The following is a 16,975-nucleotide window of genomic DNA, read 5'->3' on the forward strand; positions in this document are numbered from 1 at the left end:
CTTGGAAGTGGGATGGGGTGGAGTGGGCAGAGGACAGGCTAAAATTGGCGATATAAGGGCACAAGATCGGGTGCCTGAGCTCTCTGGTGGCCCACGTCCTCTGCCCCCACCTTAGGGCCAACAGTTCCCTAGAGACTGGGGGAGCTGGGGCTGAGCCTGGGGGCGCCACTGCCTCTGTTCCTTTAAGGAGCCGCTGTTTAGCATTCCTACCGCTGCCGCTGCCGCTGCCTGCCTCTGAGCGCTGATTGGCTGGAATCAACTGAGAAGGGAGCCAGGGAGAGATGCTCTTGACTCCACTCAGATCCATCCTGGGGACCAGAGCAGAAGCGGTCCTCACAGCACCCAGTCTCTGCTTGAGCTCCCGCTTCTTCTTTGCCGCTGGGCCTCGGCCCAGGAGCCACTACCGGCGACACGGAGCCGCCAGTGCTGGAGGGGGAGCCGTGGGTGCGGGGCAGCGTGGGGGCTGAGGCCCCGGGACGCCCGCCCGGCCCCAGGCCCCGCTCAGCCCGGGCGCCCCCACGGGTGCCCCCCCCTTCTTGGTCCGAGCAGTGTGAGTGTGCCCGGGAGCCCGGCGGCGGCGGCGGTGGCGGCGGCGTGGAAACCGGCGTCGGCTGGGGGGTCCGAGCCGCGGGGGGCAGTGCCATGCACAAGCACCAGCACTGCTGTAAGTGCCCTGAGTGCTATGAGGTGACCCGCCTGGCCGCCCTGCGGCGCCTCGAGCCTCCGGGCTACGGGGACTGGCAGGTCCCCGACCCCTACGGGCCAGGTGGGGGCAACGGCGCCAGCGCGGGTTATGGGGGCTATAGCTCGCAGACCTTGCCCTCGCAGGCGGGGGCCACCCCCACCCCTCGCACCAAGGCCAAGCTCATCCCCACCGGCCGGGATGTGGGGCCGGTGCCTCCTAAGCCAGTCCCGGGCAAGAGCACCCCCAAACTCAACGGCAGCGGCCCCAGCTGGTGGCCAGAGTGCACCTGTACCAACCGGGACTGGTATGAGCAGGTATGGACCAGCGGCGGGGGGAGCGGTGGGGCAACCCAGGAGGGCTGGAGAGTGGGGGCCTAGAGGCCTGGGATGCAGTAGGGGTCGCTGGGGCTCCAAGCCTGTGGACCCCGAGCCCTAGCATTGCAGCTGGGCAAAGAGAGGTGGTGGGAAATGTGTGGTTCCCTGTGTGTGTCTGTTTGGGGGTCTCCATTAGAAGGAGATTGGGAGGAGCCGTGTGTGTCAGGGGGTAAGGGCATGGCGGAGGGGCACATTTTCCTGTGTGGGGGAATTGGGTTTGTCTCTGTGGGGGTTTGGCAGTGTCTCTGTGTCTGGCAGGGGGCGGGAGGTTCTGCGGGGGCTGTGTGTGGTGTGTGTCTCCACAGGAGGGGAGGAGGGGGCATGGTGCTCTGCGTAGGGGGGACATATGTGTGTGTATGTATGTTGGGGTGTGTGGAGGAAGACAGTGGAGCTGCCGGGAATCCGTGTGGAGGAGCCCATGTGCCTGGCTCACTGAGCTTCATCCCTCGATGCCATGAGTCCCTCTCCGTCCCAGTCCCTTTGTGTGTGGATGTGCACATGGATGTGTGGAGATGTCACTCTGAATGTGGAGAGGTCTCTGTAGAGGAGGCTGCAGGGATGGCTGTGTTTGTGTGTGTGGCTACATGTATATGTGTGTGAGCATGTGGCTGCAAGAGTGTGCACGCGTGTGCCTGGTGTGTGTGTGTGTGTGTGTGTGTGTGTGTTGTCTCTGGTGAGAGGCGATTGACAGGCAAGGGAGGGGAGAGGAAGGAGGCGAGAGACACGTCCCAAGCAAGGCTGAGAGGCTGCTGAGAAGGACAGACTCTTTTGTCCAAGCAGCTCTGAAGTGTGTGTGCCGGGGTGGGGTGGCGGGCGGGGGGAGATCTGAAGGAACTGAAGCAAGCTTCCTTGCTCTAGAGCAGGCATGGTGCCTGGAGCCGGCAAGGGGCAGCTGCCCTGGTGCAGGGACTGGCCCCAGTGGGGCATGTCCCCCTTGGGTACCTCCAGATGTGAGAGGGCTTAGCCCCCCCAGCCTTGACTTGGCACAGCTTGGGAGCCCCTGGGTGCTGGGCACAACTCCGGCTTCCACTCCCAGCCTAAACTGCCAGCTTAGAAAATGGAAGGAGCATCTGTGGGAGAAGCAGCAAAATGGAGGCTGGGCTGGCAGAGCCAGGTCCCTGGCACGCAAGGCGGAGGGCCTGTCTGGTTATCTGGCTCTGCAGCTCCTAGGATGGGGAGAGAGGAAGAGGAGGCTTTGCTGTTGAGGGCAGGTGATGACTTCCCCAAGCTGGTGACCGTTCTGGCTGCCTCTGCCCTCTGGGGATAGGATGTGCTCTCACTCAGAGGCAAAGGTGGGGACTTCCTGGGGTTCTCGCCTTCTGTCTGTCCACACTTACTGCTTCCCCACATCCCTTGCCTTGGCCTCTTGCCCTTTCCAGCGAGTCCCTCTCTCTCCTTTGCCCCCTCTGTCCTGGAGGCCTTTCCCTTGCAAACACCCTCTTATGCTTGTCCTGCCTGGCTGGGAGACAGGTGGCAATCCCAGGCTGGGCCAATTGGCCAAGGTTTCTTTGCCAGGGCTGATCCCTGGATGGCTCTTGGCCCTGAGAACAAGGTCCCTGAGTAGGGGTGGGAGCTAGAGGGTGTACCACTGGGAACGGGAAGCCTCTGGGTACCACTTGGGCTGGGCTTGAGGCCTGGCTTGTCACATGTGGGCACACATGGTACACCAAATGCACACAAGAGCCACATGGGTGTCCTTTTGCTTGTGTCTGTTGCATGGTACTTAAGGCAGCTGTATTGGTTTCGGGTCTCTAAAGAGCCTTCAGTTCTTCTTCCTGGGGTCACAGACCAGGGTAAGGCTGCAGCTGGAGTCCTCCCACCAACTCCCACAGCTGTAGGGCCAGCCCAGAAATGGTGGAGGCATGACAAGCTAGTCCTCTCTCCCTCTCCTCCTCTCTGCTTCTTGAAGCCAAAGCTGTGTGGGGTGGAGGTGGGATGGGGGAAGCAGAGCAGGACATGTGGAGGAGCCCCCACCCTGGTTTCCAGCTCCCCGCTTCTGAGGAGGAGGCCAGAGGTCAGGGAAGGGACAACATAGCCAGAGAAAGGTGGGGGAGGGGTGCCAGGATACCTGGGGAGACAGGCAAGAGGGCTTTTCCATTCTTGGAGGTAAGAGTGAGAGCTAGCAGGCAGGTGCTGCTTGTATGTCCAGAATCACATTTTCACTTGACAAATGGATACACACATGTCCTGTCTGGGAGGCCATCTCTGTGGGTTGGTCAAATCACCCCTGTGTTTCTGACCCCTTCCCTTGCCTCTTCTTGCATGGCTACTGCATATTGAAGACCACGGACTCTGCTGCCAGTCAGTCTGTGGGTCACCAACTTCTCCCTCATGGGGAATCTTGTTTACCTTGCTCCAGTCCCACCCTTGGCTTTGTCTCTGACTCCTGACCAGCTCCCACCCTCACCCTTTCTGCTGAGAAATACGAAGGGCTCAGGGCCAAAAATCCTCTGGTAGAAAATGGATTAGGACTTTGACTCCTTCTGCCCATTTGAGGAATTGGGTTCCTGGAGTCCAAGAAGGAGGTATAGAGTGAAGATTCACGAGGTGCTCCAAAGTGGGGCAACTGTCCTTTCTCCCATGAGCTCTGCTGGGGTATGGGGATGAGTGACCAAAACATCAAGGGCCTTAAGAGCTTACTGTAATCAAAAGAACACCTAGAGATCCCATTGCTCTGCCGCTAACTCCCAGTGTGCCCTTAGGCACATCCCATGTCCTCTCTGGGCCTCCGTGTCACCTACTGTCACATGAAGGGGATAGGACAAGATGATGTCTGCTGTCCTTCCAGTTCGGGCACAGTGGGAGTCTATGATCCCCCAGTCAGGGAGAACTGTGGTTCAGAAGGGGAAGGGTTATCTGTCTAGGCCACTGGGTATCCCCTATGGACACTGGGTGTGGCATGGTTTGCCCGTCATGCTCCATCTCTGCCATCCCCCTTAGGCCAGCCCTGCACTCCTCCTAGTGAACCCCGAGGCACTGAAGCCCAGCCTCTCGGTGAGTGCATCACTGGCTGGCTCAGTCTCAGACAATTGATCTGGGCTAAATGAGCGGCTGGGTTTGGCCTGATATGGTTGGAAGCAAAGCAGGGGTGGGGGGTGAGTGGGGAGTGGCCTCTTCCGGGTTAGCCTGTCCTCATCTGTGGCCAAGAGGTGACCTGGGGTGCACTTGGGCTCTTCTACATTGTGGGAGTAGGGGAGGAGGCAGATTGACCAAGGGGCAGATGACTGGAAGGGCAGGGGGCACTGAGGGAATTGCCTGTGTCTCCCCCTAGGTGAATGGCAGCGATGGCATGTTCAAATATGAGGAAATTGTACTTGAGCGGGTGAGTCTGCCAGTGGGGAAAAGCGGAAAGGGAAGGAGAGGGTTGGAGCCAGGAGAGGGGAGACCCCCGAATCATGGTTTCAAGACCCATGGGGGGACCTGCATTAAGAGGATGGAGAAACAGCGGCCCTCAGAGGCCGCTTCACTGCATCAATCAATCAACTCACTAGCAAATATTAATTGACCTTGTTCACTGAGGCCTGGGGTATTGGGGAGGGGATGGGTTTCCCAGAATGGTCAGCAGAGGCTGGGTTTCTGACAAATGTGCCCAGCCTGCCATGGCCCCTTCTGAGACCTGGAGAACTAGCTCTGGGACATAAGGGGAGATGGGGTACCCAGAACTCTCTTTTTTGCCCTCAGAGAGAACAGACTGTGCCTTTCTTCCCACTTCTGCAGGGCAACTCTGGCCTGGGCTTCAGTATTGCAGGTGGCATCGACAATCCCCATGTCCCTGATGACCCTGGCATCTTTATTACCAAGATTATCCCTGGTGGAGCAGCTGCCATGGATGGGAGGCTGGGGTGAGATGGCCTGGAAGCAGGGTTGTGGGTGGCAAGGACAGGATAGAGATGAGGGGAGGAAAGCCTGCCTGGCAGGATGACCCTTCCATTAGATCTGAGGGCAGGGTGGGAGGGCAGAGGAGGGGAGGACAGAGAAGTGGGAGGAAGCAGGAGAGGGAGTGGAGGGGTGGGGGCACAGTGTCATGCGTCTCGGGCTTCCCCCACAGGGTGAATGACTGTGTGCTTCGGGTGAATGAGGTGGACGTGTCGGAGGTGGTACACAGCCGGGCGGTGGAGGCGCTGAAGGAGGCAGGCCCTGTGGTGCGATTGGTGGTGCGGAGACGACAGCCTCCACCTGAGACCATCATGGAGGTCAACCTGCTCAAAGGGCCCAAAGGTGCGGCCCTCCAGGTTCCTGTGCTCCAGCCAGAGCCCTAGGCCCCAGATCCCATCTGGCCCCATAGGGAATTGGAAGGGAATGGCCTTACTCCTTGCCTGACTCCCCCTGTTCCAACTCACAGCCTACTTTTTTGACCTCAGGCCTCACCCTTACTCATCTGGGGATGGCAGCTTAGTGTTTGGATCCCCCAGAGGGAGCTCCTGTGGGGCCAGTGGGTTGGCTGGGGGAGGGGGCTTGGATTTGGGATCGACAACACTTTAACCTCTCCTTGTGGGCCTCTCCTACCCCCTGCTGGCTTCCACTCAGGCCTGGGTTTCAGCATTGCTGGGGGTATTGGCAACCAGCACATCCCAGGAGACAACAGCATCTACATCACCAAGATCATTGAGGGGGGTGCTGCTCAGAAGGATGGACGCCTACAGATCGGGGACCGGCTGCTGGCGGTGAGACAGACTTTATGGGGATGCCCAAATGGTAGGGTAGGGAGGAGGAGCTCCAGTACCCCTCACTCTGCCTAAACCTCACTCAGGGATGAGGCATCATGGGGGAATTTCAAGAGTTATCATCTGTGTTGTGTTTGCCCAGATACAAAGGCCCTACTTCTTTCTGTGGCCAGGGTCTTGCCCTATCCCCTACTTCCTGCCTCTGCTCCTCACAGCGCTATACTTGGGCCTCTGTTAGCATGCTGTTGAATTTCACTGAAAAGGCATCCCTCGGGTTCCCTGGAGAAGCCTCTCCTTCTCCCAAGTCCCAGCCTGAGGCCTCTCGTCTTCTAGGTGAACAACACCAATCTGCAGGATGTGAGGCACGAGGAAGCTGTGGCCTCACTGAAGAACACATCTGATATGGTGTATTTGAAGGTGGCCAAGCCAGGCAGCCTCCACCTCAACGACATGTACGCTCCCCCTGACTACGCCAGCAGTACGTACTCATCAGCCCCTGTCCCTGGCCTAAAGCTCTGTCCCCTGGTTTCTGGAGGGGAAGAAGTTCATACCCCTTGTTAAGACAGGCCAAGCAGCTTTGCTCAGTGGTGGCACTGTAGCAGCCAAGAAGGTTTATCTGAGGTGCCATTATTATTAATTGAAAACTTTACTCAGTGCCCCACCGTGAAGACTTGCCATAGAGTCAGCATTGGCAATTTTTGACAACTTCTATGGACAGTGAATTTTAAAAAGAGGAAAAAGAGAAGCTGCAGAGGATAGTGCACAGAAGTGAGTCCGGATCCCAGGTCTGTCTTTATTTTTTTGTTTGTTTATTTGAGACAGAGTCTCGCTCTGTTGCCAGGGTGGAGTGTAGTGGCACGCTCTTGGCTCACTGCAACCTCCGCCTCCCAGGTTCAAGCAATTCTCCTGCCTCAGCCTCCCGAGTAGCTGGGACTACAGGCGCCTGCCACCACGCCTGGCTAATTTTTTGTATTTTTAGTAGAGATGGGGTTTCTCCATGTTGGCCAGAATGGTCTCAAACTCCTGACCTCGTGATCCGCCCGCCTCGGACTCCCAAAGTGCTGGGATTACAGGCGTGAACCACCGTGCCCGGCCCCCAGCTCTGTCCCTTAGAGCTGGGTGCCCTTAGACAAGTCCCTTTCACCTGTTTTTTGTTTCCTCTTTGGCAAAAAGGAGCTAATGATGTATGTGCTGCCTTCCTCATAGGACTGCTGCAAGGATCAAATGAGATCATGGATGAGAAAGCCCTTGGAAAACTGTATTAGGCTATAGAGATGTGAGGGATTATTATTAGTCACACCTCTAGTCATGCCTTTCTTTGTAGACTGCCTTGACTTCAGCTCTTTCTAAGACTCACAGGAGTGAGCCAAGGATTTAGAAAGGGACTGCGGAGGAGGAACCCTGGGTGGCGGGTGGATGGAGTGGGGAGGTGCGGCCTGAGGAATCAGCATCCCTGGGTCTCTTTTGCACCTGAAGTGGGGTGTGGGGGAAAGTCCTTGGAGGAGTTTGGGGTACCTGCCTCGACCAGTCTCTGAACTTTTGTCTCCCTTTCTTGATTCCAGCTTTTACTGCCTTGGCTGACAACCACATAAGCCATAATTCCAGCCTGGGTTATCTCGGGGCTGTGGAGAGCAAGGTCAGCTACCCTGCTCCTCCTCAGGTTCCCCCCACCCGCTACTCTCCTATTCCCAGGCACATGCTGGCTGAGGAGGACTTCACCAGGTAAGACCAACCCCCCCCCCCACTCAACATCCCATTCAATCTACCCAGAAATTGGGGAGGGGAGGAATCCGTTTCTCCGTTTCTGGCCGGCCACAGGCTCCTTGTAGTATGGAAAAGAAGAGGGTAAGACCCTCATCACTCCCGGCTTTGGGGTCCGAGGCCCTCTCTCAGGCCTTGGGGACCTAGAGAGGGACAGAAGTGGCTGCAGGGACAAGTTCTACCATCAGGGGGAGTGCCGAGTGAGTGGCCCCGGTCCAAAAGTGCAGATAAAGAAACGATGGGGTGGAGTGTTTAGGGGGCTGAGGAGGTGAAGGCAGCGGAGTTTCCTTCCCTGAGATAGTTGCAGCTCGCTCTGCTGCAACCATTTCAAATTAGGGAAGAAAGTAGTTCAGCCGGTGAGGCTGGCGGGACTCTGACCGGCCCGGTGGCCTCGCCGGCAACGGCCCCGCCCCGCCCCGCTGGCGGCGGCGGCGGCTGCGCGGGGCCTGGAACTGGTCGGGCCGGCCGGGGTTCCGGGGGACAGGTTTGCAGGGTGGGGCCCGGGAGGCTGGCGGGCAGGCAGCAGTGGAGCCGGAAGGGTAGGCGGCCGGGGGAGAGACAGAGGAGCTATGGAGAGGGCCCGCAAGTTCTCCAAGGGCCCCGGCTTGGCCACGGGCTTGGGCTCCGCCTCCGCTTCGGCCTGGAGGAGGGCTTCGCAGAGGTGGGCCTGGCCGCTCCGCTCCCTGCGGCCCGGAGGGGATGCCAGGTAGGAGTGGAGGGCTAGGAGCAAGAGCATCTGGAACTCAGGGAGGGAGCCTCGCCCCTGAGACTGGGAGCAAGAAAGGAAGAGTCTTGCTTGGGGCTTTGGGCTCCTCCGAGGAAAGATGCTTGTAACAAGTGAAGGCGGTGGGCCGGGAACGTGCCCTGGGAGTTGGGCTGATGGCACTGTGACCTTTTACAGAGGGCTTCGTTAGATGTGGTTAGTTTTACTCGCATTTTTCATGTGCTTGTTTGCTCTCTTCAGTTTGGCTTCTAAACTCCTTTTGGGAACCTGGGGTCCCCCTAAGAACCCAGGCGCTGCAACCCCCTGGGACTACATAGTGTTAGCTGCTGATTAAATATGTTGTTGGGGCAGAAGGTAGGAGGGGTCATAGTTGATGGGTGAAATTTTGAGACTGCAGAAGAGTATCTGTGAAGTAAGTGTGCACTTCCTGTGGATGATGAGTGCAGTCAACCCCAGGGTGACTTCACTGCCCCAACTGCTTCCTCTTCTTGTGGTCCAGGGTCCATCACACGGATTGGTAGGATAGGAGTATCTGGGAAGGAAGAGGACCAGTGAGTGGGCTCTGAGATTTGGTCTCTGAAGTTCAGGGTAGGAATTTGTTGACCCGAGAGAGTAGGGGACTGTCCACTGGGAAGTTGACTGCAAGCCCTTGGAAAGAAGGGAGGGAAGAGGAACTGAAACTTGGCACCTGACAGAACAGCAGCCAAGCAGGTTTCAGGAGACAAAGGGAGGCTCTGGGTATCATACACAGGGAACCACATCCTTACTCCCTGCAGCAAGTATGGACCTTGTTCCAGGCTGGCCCTCAAAGGACAACAGTCCGTATCTACCTAGTCCTTACTCCTCCACTCCTTTCCCACCAGAGAGCCCCGCAAGATCATCCTGCACAAAGGTTCCACAGGCCTGGGCTTCAACATCGTAGGAGGAGAGGATGGAGAAGGCATTTTTGTCTCCTTCATCCTGGCAGGAGGCCCAGCTGACCTGAGTGGGGAGCTGCGCAGGGGAGACCGGATCTTATCGGTGAGGAGACAAAGGAGAGGTGGGAGGATGGGAACTGTGTCAGTGTAAACTGGAGAGCGAGAGACCTTACTTCCTCCGAGGAATGCTTCTTGAGATGAGGGGAGGGCTAAGGACTGGAGAAAACTTATCTTGTTTTTGTAGACATCCTTAGTGACAGGGACCAGGATCAGACTTACCTTTGAGGAGGAAATGAATGCCTCTTGGATCTTAACCCTGATTGGCATTCGACCTTTATGAAGATAATTATTACACTAGAGATGTCGTATCCTTTAGGCCTTGTTTTAGGGGCAAGGTTGGAATATTGGGAAAGGCATCTAAACAGGCTTAGGGGTGGGGTACCCATTTCCCTCACCTAACTGCTAGTGCAGAGGACCCCCTTTCTTGCTTTTGGGGTGGCTCACAGCTTCTCTCTTTGGACAGGTGAATGGAGTGAATCTGAGGAATGCAACTCATGAGCAGGCTGCAGCTGCTCTGAAACGGGCCGGCCAGTCAGTCACCATTGTGGCCCAGTACAGACCTGAAGGTAGGAGAAGGGAAGGTGGGAAGAGATGATGTGGGGGAGTTAGACTTACATTACGTGCTGGCTTTTTGCCATCCTAGGTAACAAAGCCACTTGACCAGGTCCCTTCTACCCTAGGGCAGTAACCTCTTCCTCTCTCCTTTTCCTTCTGGATAGGGGTTGGTTTGGGCAGCTTGGAAGCATCAATTAAGGCTGTGCTCAGAGCCTGCTGATGTGGGCTGCAGTGCAGGAGAAGGCCAGTAGTGGGCAGCAGCCTAAGGGAAGCAGCATCCAAAGATTAGGGCGATTGGAAAAAGGGGAGGGGGCGGAGGGCCCACAGGAGAAGACAGGGAACTGTGTTCCCTGGAAGAGGAAGAGCGGCTCTTGGTTAGAAGGACCTCAGGTAGAAGAGATCCGACCTCTTCAGTGATCTTGGGCCAAACCTCTGTGACCCCCACTCCCCTCTCCTCAAGATGACCGTGAAAGACCCATAAACGCGCTGAAAAGGTGATACCATGCCCTTGGGATAGGCGAGCTGGAGTCTACTCCCTCCCCTCCGGGGGGCCTTCTTTGTATTCTCAGTGAGCAGCCCTTGGCTGGGGCGAATGGGCGGGGCTGGTCATTGCAAATAAAGGCGTTTGATTGGCTAGGGCCAACCGAGGCCCAGGTGCCGAGGTGAGCCGCGGGAAGGCGCGCCCTAGCCTGCGGGCAGGTGGAGTGGCCATTGGCCGGCTGAGCGCGGCCTCCAGCCGCATGCCCCGCCCCCTGACCCAGGAGGAGGGCGGCGGGTGCCCCTCCTTCCCCCACTCGCGCGCCTCAGGCGTCTCCTCCTCCTCCTCCCTCCTTCCCCCTCCTCTCTCCTCCCCTCCTCCCGCGCGCCCCGCTTTGTGTCCGTGGTCTCCCGCGCGGGACGGAGGGACTGGCTGGAGCTGGCGCTTTCTCAGCACTAGACCTGGACTCCGACCCGGCGCCAGGTGAGGTGGGGCGGACGGGGGTCAGGCCCCCTCGCAGTCCCCCCTAACCTCTCTACGGCTCTGTTCTCAGCCTCTTTTCCAACACTGTGTCCCCCAACTCTGCCCCTCTCCCCCGAATGCCTTCGTTGCGTGCCCCCAGCCTCCTTCTGAGACCCTGCTCAGGGCCCCTCGGAGCGCCGCGCGGGGCTCTGCTCCCGCTCACCCCACACTGGGCCCAGTCTGGCCTTCACCTCTTGGCCGTCACCTCTCCCCCACCGCGAGCTGTGCCCCCTTCTTGCCCCAGGGCCTCTGTCCTGTCTCAGCCCCCTTCCTGCCGGCTGCTGCGCCCCCAAGCAGCTCCCTAATCCCTTGCCCCAGAGGAATTTTCTAAATCTTCCCCTCCCCCGAAACCCATTTCTCCACGCAACCTGGCCACCTCTGAGAACAGCCGCGAACGGATTGGTATTCTGCCCCCTCCCTTTTGTTTGCAAGGGATTCGTACCATTCCCGACTTCTTTCGCCTCCTCCCATTTGTCCCCTAGGGCTGCAGCGCCTGGGCTCCTGGGACACCTAGGCCCTGTGGGCCGGTTACTAAGGTGGAAGGGACCGACCTCTCCCTGGCAGGTGCTCTATTTCCGCGATGAGAAGGGGAGAGGCCAGGAGCCCTGTCGCCAAGCTGAGAGGGATGGAAAGCGCCTACCTTTGTCCTTTCCGTTCCCCTCCCCCCATGCTCCTTCAGTGCCTCAAGAGCCTGAAGGGAAAGAAGAGAGAGCCTGCGACCTTTTCCACGAGGCTCTTCTGATCGAGGACAGAAGTGTAAGGAGGTAACTCGCAGGAGAGAGAGCTTGTTGGTCTGAGGTAATGGGAAGGAGGGATTCACATGGACACTTTGAGTCATTTCTCTCCTTGTTTGGTTTTCAGCTTACTGATGAGGAACGCACCTTAGGGTTATTGTTTTTTTATGATTTATGTGTGTGCTGTTCGCTTTCCAGTACAGAGCTAACCGTCTGATTTTTATTAGCAACTAATATTTATGCATTTCATGCCCACAACTTAGACAACACAGGTTCTGCAAAGGAAATGGTTTTTCTTGCATATTTGTGTGTGTATGTTGTAGGAGAAATTGATGTTTCTTTCGGTTTTGCTCTCTGATGTTGGGCACATGGAAACAATACTGTGAATGTGTGTGGTGGGGGTATGCTGGATACTAGTGACTACATATTTCTATGACTTGTTAGGGGAATGCAACTGGTTTGCATAAAAGCTGCAACTTGTCCAGGGTAAGGAGATTCCTGCAGTGTTTATTGCTCTCTGAGCATATTTCTGAGAGTTTATAATGTAGGTTGAGGTGCTGTTTTATGCTAGTTCTTTCTACCACTTGCCAAATAAGGCCTTTGTTCTTTTAGGATTTAGGTGAACCACTGTTGTTAAGGCTCTGCCACCCCAATCAATCTTACTTCCTCCTTTGGTTTGGTAAATCCAACAAGTCCCCAACATGCAAAAGCTTTTATTTTTTCCCCCCCTTTGAAAACAGATCCCTGGAGACTGGTTCAGAGGGACTGTCAAGCATTCTGTGTTGGGCTCTAAATTTTCTTTGATAAAGTGCTAGTTTTTAAAAATAAGGACTCCATGTTGATCAATTTATAAATAAGTGTGGTTCTTCAGAGGATTGCATCACGGTGTATTTACAAAATGAATAATCCAAATACATGTATGTCGGTTGGCAAGAGACTTTGCATGTGATTGGCCAAGTAAGTGTTCATTACTTGAATTTTTTTTCTTTATGTGAACGTGAGAGCTGGAAAGGATCAAGTGGTCCAATTCCCCATACTGAAACAATGACAAGAGAACCAAGATATAACTTGCCTAAGAAGGGAAAGTTACCGAAGGTCAGCATCAGAGGGTCAGCAAATCAGCTTAATCCTGAGGTCTACTAGTTGGGACAGACCATGCTTGTGAACACTTGAGGAACCTAACACCTAGTTAAAAGCGGAGGAGCAGCAAGGAGACTGGGGAAATAACAGAGGAGAGATTAGGAAGAGTGTAAGGGAAAGAAAGATGGACATGGAGGGGAAGGTTAGAGTGATCTCCATGGTGGCCTCTGAGGCGCCCTTGCCAAACCAGTGCAGCCTTTACCTAGATAGCCTTTAGCATGAGAGCTTCAAAAATAGGTTTGACTAATTAGAACAATCAGAGTAAGACAATTTGTCTCCTTTTTAAAATGGTGTTGAGATAGAAGTCATTTACCATACAGTTCCCTCATTTAGGTATATATTTCAGTGGCTTTTAGGTATGGTTGTGCCTCCATCACCACAGTAAGTTTTAGAACTTTTTTTGTGTGTGCGTGAGACAGTGTCAGGCTCTGTCTCCCAGGCTGGAGTGCAGTAGCACGATCTCGGCTCGCTGCAACCTCCGCCTCTCAAGCTCAAGCCATCCTCCCACCTCAGACTCCTGAGTAGCTGGGACTATAGGTGTGCGCCACTACACCTGGCTAATTTTTGTATTTTTTGTAAAGATGGGGTTTCACCATGTTGCCCAGGCTGGTCTTGAACTCCTGGGCTCAAGCATTCTTCCTGCCTTGGCCTCCCAAAGTGCTTGGATTACAGGTGTGAGCCACCATGCCCAGCCTAATTTTTGTATTTTTAGTAGAGATGGGGGTTTGCCATGTTGCCTAGGCTGGTCTTGAACTCCTGAGCTCAAGCAGTCCACCCACCTCAGCCTCCCAAAGTGCTGGGATCACCGCTTCCGGCCTAGAACATTTTCCTTGCCCCTCTTCTTTTAATACATAAAAGGTGTGCAAGCATTAGAAAGACGATGGGTTTAGGACAATTGCTTCCTAATGTTCCTCCCCTGGACACTTAGGAGGTTGGTGGCAACTTGAGAATGCTCTGTGAAATTCTTTTTTTTAATTTATTAATTTATTTATAGAAACAGGGTCTTACTATGTTGCCCATGCTGGCCTCGAACACCTGGCCCAAGTGATCCTCCCACCTCGACGTCCCAAAGCACTGGGATTACAGGCATGAGCCATAATGCCCAGCCAAGATTCTTTCATATATCTGGTTTGCTTAATGTGGGTTTAACCCATAATGAAGTATAGGAACTGTTTCTTTCTATTTGAACTTTGTATTGTGCCTAGCATGGGTGCTTTACAGGTGTTTTTTATGATGAGGCTTTGGAAAATATTAAAATAGAAATAGAAATGCTAAATGATAAGATACCACAGTGAGAGATGCTATTTAATGGTTTCATTCCTGATTGCTCCAAACGGTTGTAGACACAGCAGCCCTACCTGTTAGCTAAAAATAGCATGATGTTCTTGGACGTGTATAATACTGCTTAAAATTCAATTGAACATTTAAAGAACTGGTTCTTGGCAAAGGCTCTCTTAAAATCTATTCTAAAATGAAAAATATTTTTCTGTGACTTGTGAAATTGTCCTACCAAAGGAAGGATGGGTTATGTGTTAGAACATTTTGAGCTCTACATTTTCCCTGTAGTGACTTTATGTCAACCTCTGTTTATAAACTGATCTAGTATTTTTCTTGAAAGCTCTTTCGTTTTTAGAGTAGAAACTGATCTCAAAAACAGGAGGTGAGTTAGAAATTGGTCATTAAGGTAGCCTAACTGAGAAATGATCCTTTGTGACCGGTCTTTTCGGGAATGTAAATCCAGGCAGGCTTGGGGGTACAAGGAGTGAGAGAGAATGGGAGTATTTCTGTAAGTTATTTTAAGGTGTGAATAAGCATACTTTTACCATGGAACACCTTTGGGTAAGGCCTGGAAGAGTTAGAAATCAGTGGTAATAATAACTTGAAAGCATAAAAGGGATATTTTCCCCATAACATTTAAGTAACCATTCCATCTCCCCCTTTTTGAGAATGAAGGATGTAAACGTAACTGCTATCCTATCAGCATTGAAAGCACAAAGTTGAGAGTATACCAAGGCAGAGAATCAAAGTTCTGAAATTCCTATTGCCATCCTAAAAGAAGGTAAGGTAAGGAAGAAAGAAAATGATTTCCTATCATCAGCATTTGTACACTGTGAACAATTTGAAGGCAGCTAGTATTACATTTATCTTTGTGTCCCCAGCCCCGAGTATGGAGCCTGGCAAATAGTTTGTTGAATTATTATCTCTGTTTCAGATACTTTTATAAGCACTAATCTTCAGAATATCCCTGTGGATTAGGTGGTATTATCCCCATTTTACAAATGAGGAAAGTGAGGGTCGGAGTGGTTGAGTGACTTGCTCAGGGTCACACAGTCTGTAAGGGACAGAATAAGAGTTTGAGTACAGATTTCTGGAGAACTTCTTTGAGTCCAGGGCTTTTGTCACTAGGCCACAACTATCTCCCTACCCAGATACATCTGGCTACAACAGAAGATATCACTCTGAGACTCTTCAAGTGCCAGAAGCTGTCAACAAATGGAGTATAAATGAACTCCCAGGCCGGGCGCGATGGCCGTCACGCCTGTAATCCCAACACTTTGAGAGGCCAAGGCGGGTGGATCAGGAGGTCAAGAGATCGAAACCATCCTGGCCAACATGGTGAAACTCCATCTCTACTAAAAATACAAAAATTAGCTGGGTGTGGTGGTATGTGCCTGTAGTACCAGCTACTCAGGAGGCTGAGGCAGGAGAATCGCTTGAACTCGGGAGGTGGAGGTTGCAGTGAGCTGAGATCGTGCCACTACACTCCAGCCTGGTAACAGAGCCAAGACTCCATCTCGGGGGGAAAGAAGTCCCAAATCTCAACTTTTTAGTTTTGATGACCGTAAACTCCTGCCCCAAAGGAAGAAGTAACTTGAGGGTAGATGGCCTGCTGGGAAGCCTGAGGGAGATCCCTTCTCCTGCAGAAGGAAAGTGGATTCGGGAAGACTACCAGGGAATGATACTGTTGGGGGAACCCCAGGAGGAGCCAAAAGATGGGAGTTGGTTTACCTGACTTAATAGTAAATGTGTGCAGGCTTAAGGATATTAATGGAATAAGCAAGTATTTTTTAATTCTTCAAGTGAAATGGAGTTGTATTTGTCATTCATTTTTTATGATCTTACGATTCACTCGTTTAAGAGCTTCAGTGGTTTTCAGAATGTTCACAGAGTTGTGCAACCATCACCGCAATTGATTTTAGAATTTTAATCACCCCTGTACACTTTAGCTGTCACCCTTCATCTCCCCATCCCCCTCATGTCTAAGCAACCACTAATCTATTATACTTTTTGTCTCTGTGGATTTGCAATCTGGACATTGCATATAACTAGATTCATATAATATGTGACTGGCTTCTCTCACTTAGCATAATATTGTCAAGGTTCATCTGTGTTGTACATGTATCAATACTTCATTCCTTTTTATAGCTGAATAATATGTCATTATATGGATATACCACATTTTGTTTGTCGTTTGATGGACATTTGGGTTGTTTCCACTTCTTTGCTGTTATGAATAATGCTCTGTGAACATCTGTGTGCAAGTTTTTGCATGGACATGTTTATATTTCTCTTGAGTATATATACCTGTGAGTGGAACTGCTGGATCATATGACAACTCTGACCTTTGGTGTAATGGCCAGGCTGCTTTCCACATTTAGGCTGCAACATTTTACATTCCCACCAGTAGTGTGTAAAGGTTCCAATTTCTCCGCATCATCCCCAACACTTGTTATTGTCAGTCTTTTTGATTCTAGCCATCCTGGTAGGTGTGAAGTGGTATCTAATTGTGGTTTTGATTTGAATTTTCCCCCATGGCTAATGTTGCGCATTTTTCATATGCTTATTGTTTGCTGTTCACTTTTGTTTTGCTTGGTCCCCTAATTTGATTCTCTTGATTCTCTCTCTGTTTCCAAATGGACTTGAGACCAGAGCAAGCCAGCTATGTTATTAGGCAACTAGAAAGAACCAGGAAGATAACAGCTTCTCACTCTGACTGCTTTGTGTGCTGGAGGGGTTTAAGGCTTTGGGCATAGATAATTTTAGCTCAGGAATGCTGATCTGATAAAAATGATAGGGCCCACTTTTTTTTTTTTTTTTTTGAGACAGATTCTCGCTCTGTCACCCAGACTGGAGTCCAGTGGCACAATCTCGACTCACTGCAGCCTCCGCCTCCCAGGTTCAAGGGATTCTCCTCCCTCATCCTCCCAAGTAGCTCTGGGATTACAGGCACCCGCCGTCATGCCCGGCTAATTTTTATATTTTGTAGAGACGAGGTTTCAACATGTTGGCCAGACTGGTCTTGAACTCCTGACCTCAGGTGATCCGCTTGCCTCGGCCTCCCAAAGTGCTGGAATTATAGG

General features: G+C 52.9%; 1 protein-coding gene and 1 long non-coding RNA gene across 7 annotated transcripts in view; one reads left to right on the forward strand and one right to left on the reverse strand.

Annotated features, from left to right (window-relative positions):
- The first annotated feature begins 311 nt into the window (after positions 1-311).
- Positions 312-16,975, forward strand: part of DLG3 (discs, large homolog 3 (Drosophila)) — a 57,041-nt gene continuing 40,377 nt past the window's right edge. For 2 of the 6 annotated variants that reach the window (XM_011992026.1, XM_011992024.1), the window contains exons 1-9: positions 312-999; positions 4,331-4,381; positions 4,777-4,901; positions 5,108-5,277; positions 5,587-5,723; positions 6,057-6,201; positions 7,286-7,445; positions 9,072-9,228; positions 9,649-9,751. In XM_011992026.1, the coding sequence (XP_011847416.1) occupies positions 643-999; positions 4,331-4,381; positions 4,777-4,901; positions 5,108-5,277; positions 5,587-5,723; positions 6,057-6,201; positions 7,286-7,445; positions 9,072-9,228; positions 9,649-9,751 (1,405 nt within the window). In that variant the 5' untranslated portion in view covers positions 312-642. Of the gene's footprint in view, positions 1,000-3,999; positions 4,054-4,330; positions 4,382-4,776; positions 4,902-5,107; positions 5,278-5,586; positions 5,724-6,056; positions 6,202-7,285; positions 7,446-7,740; positions 8,191-9,071; positions 9,229-9,648; positions 9,752-10,535; positions 10,702-16,975 lie in introns of those variants that run through there. The other 4 variants (XM_011992025.1, XM_011992027.1, XM_011992028.1 and 1 more) reach the window with 4 other exon arrangements.
- On the reverse strand, positions 8,395-11,262 carry LOC105548147. Its single transcript, XR_001007345.1, has 2 exons — positions 11,183-11,262; positions 8,395-8,740 (listed from the first exon to the last, which is right to left on the reverse strand). It is a non-coding gene; the product is annotated as an uncharacterized LOC105548147 (long non-coding RNA).

The sequence above is a fragment of the Mandrillus leucophaeus genome, unplaced genomic scaffold (genome assembly GCF_000951045.1).
Source record: "Mandrillus leucophaeus isolate KB7577 unplaced genomic scaffold, Mleu.le_1.0 Scaffold401, whole genome shotgun sequence".
NCBI classification, from domain to species: domain Eukaryota; kingdom Metazoa; phylum Chordata; class Mammalia; order Primates; family Cercopithecidae; genus Mandrillus; species Mandrillus leucophaeus.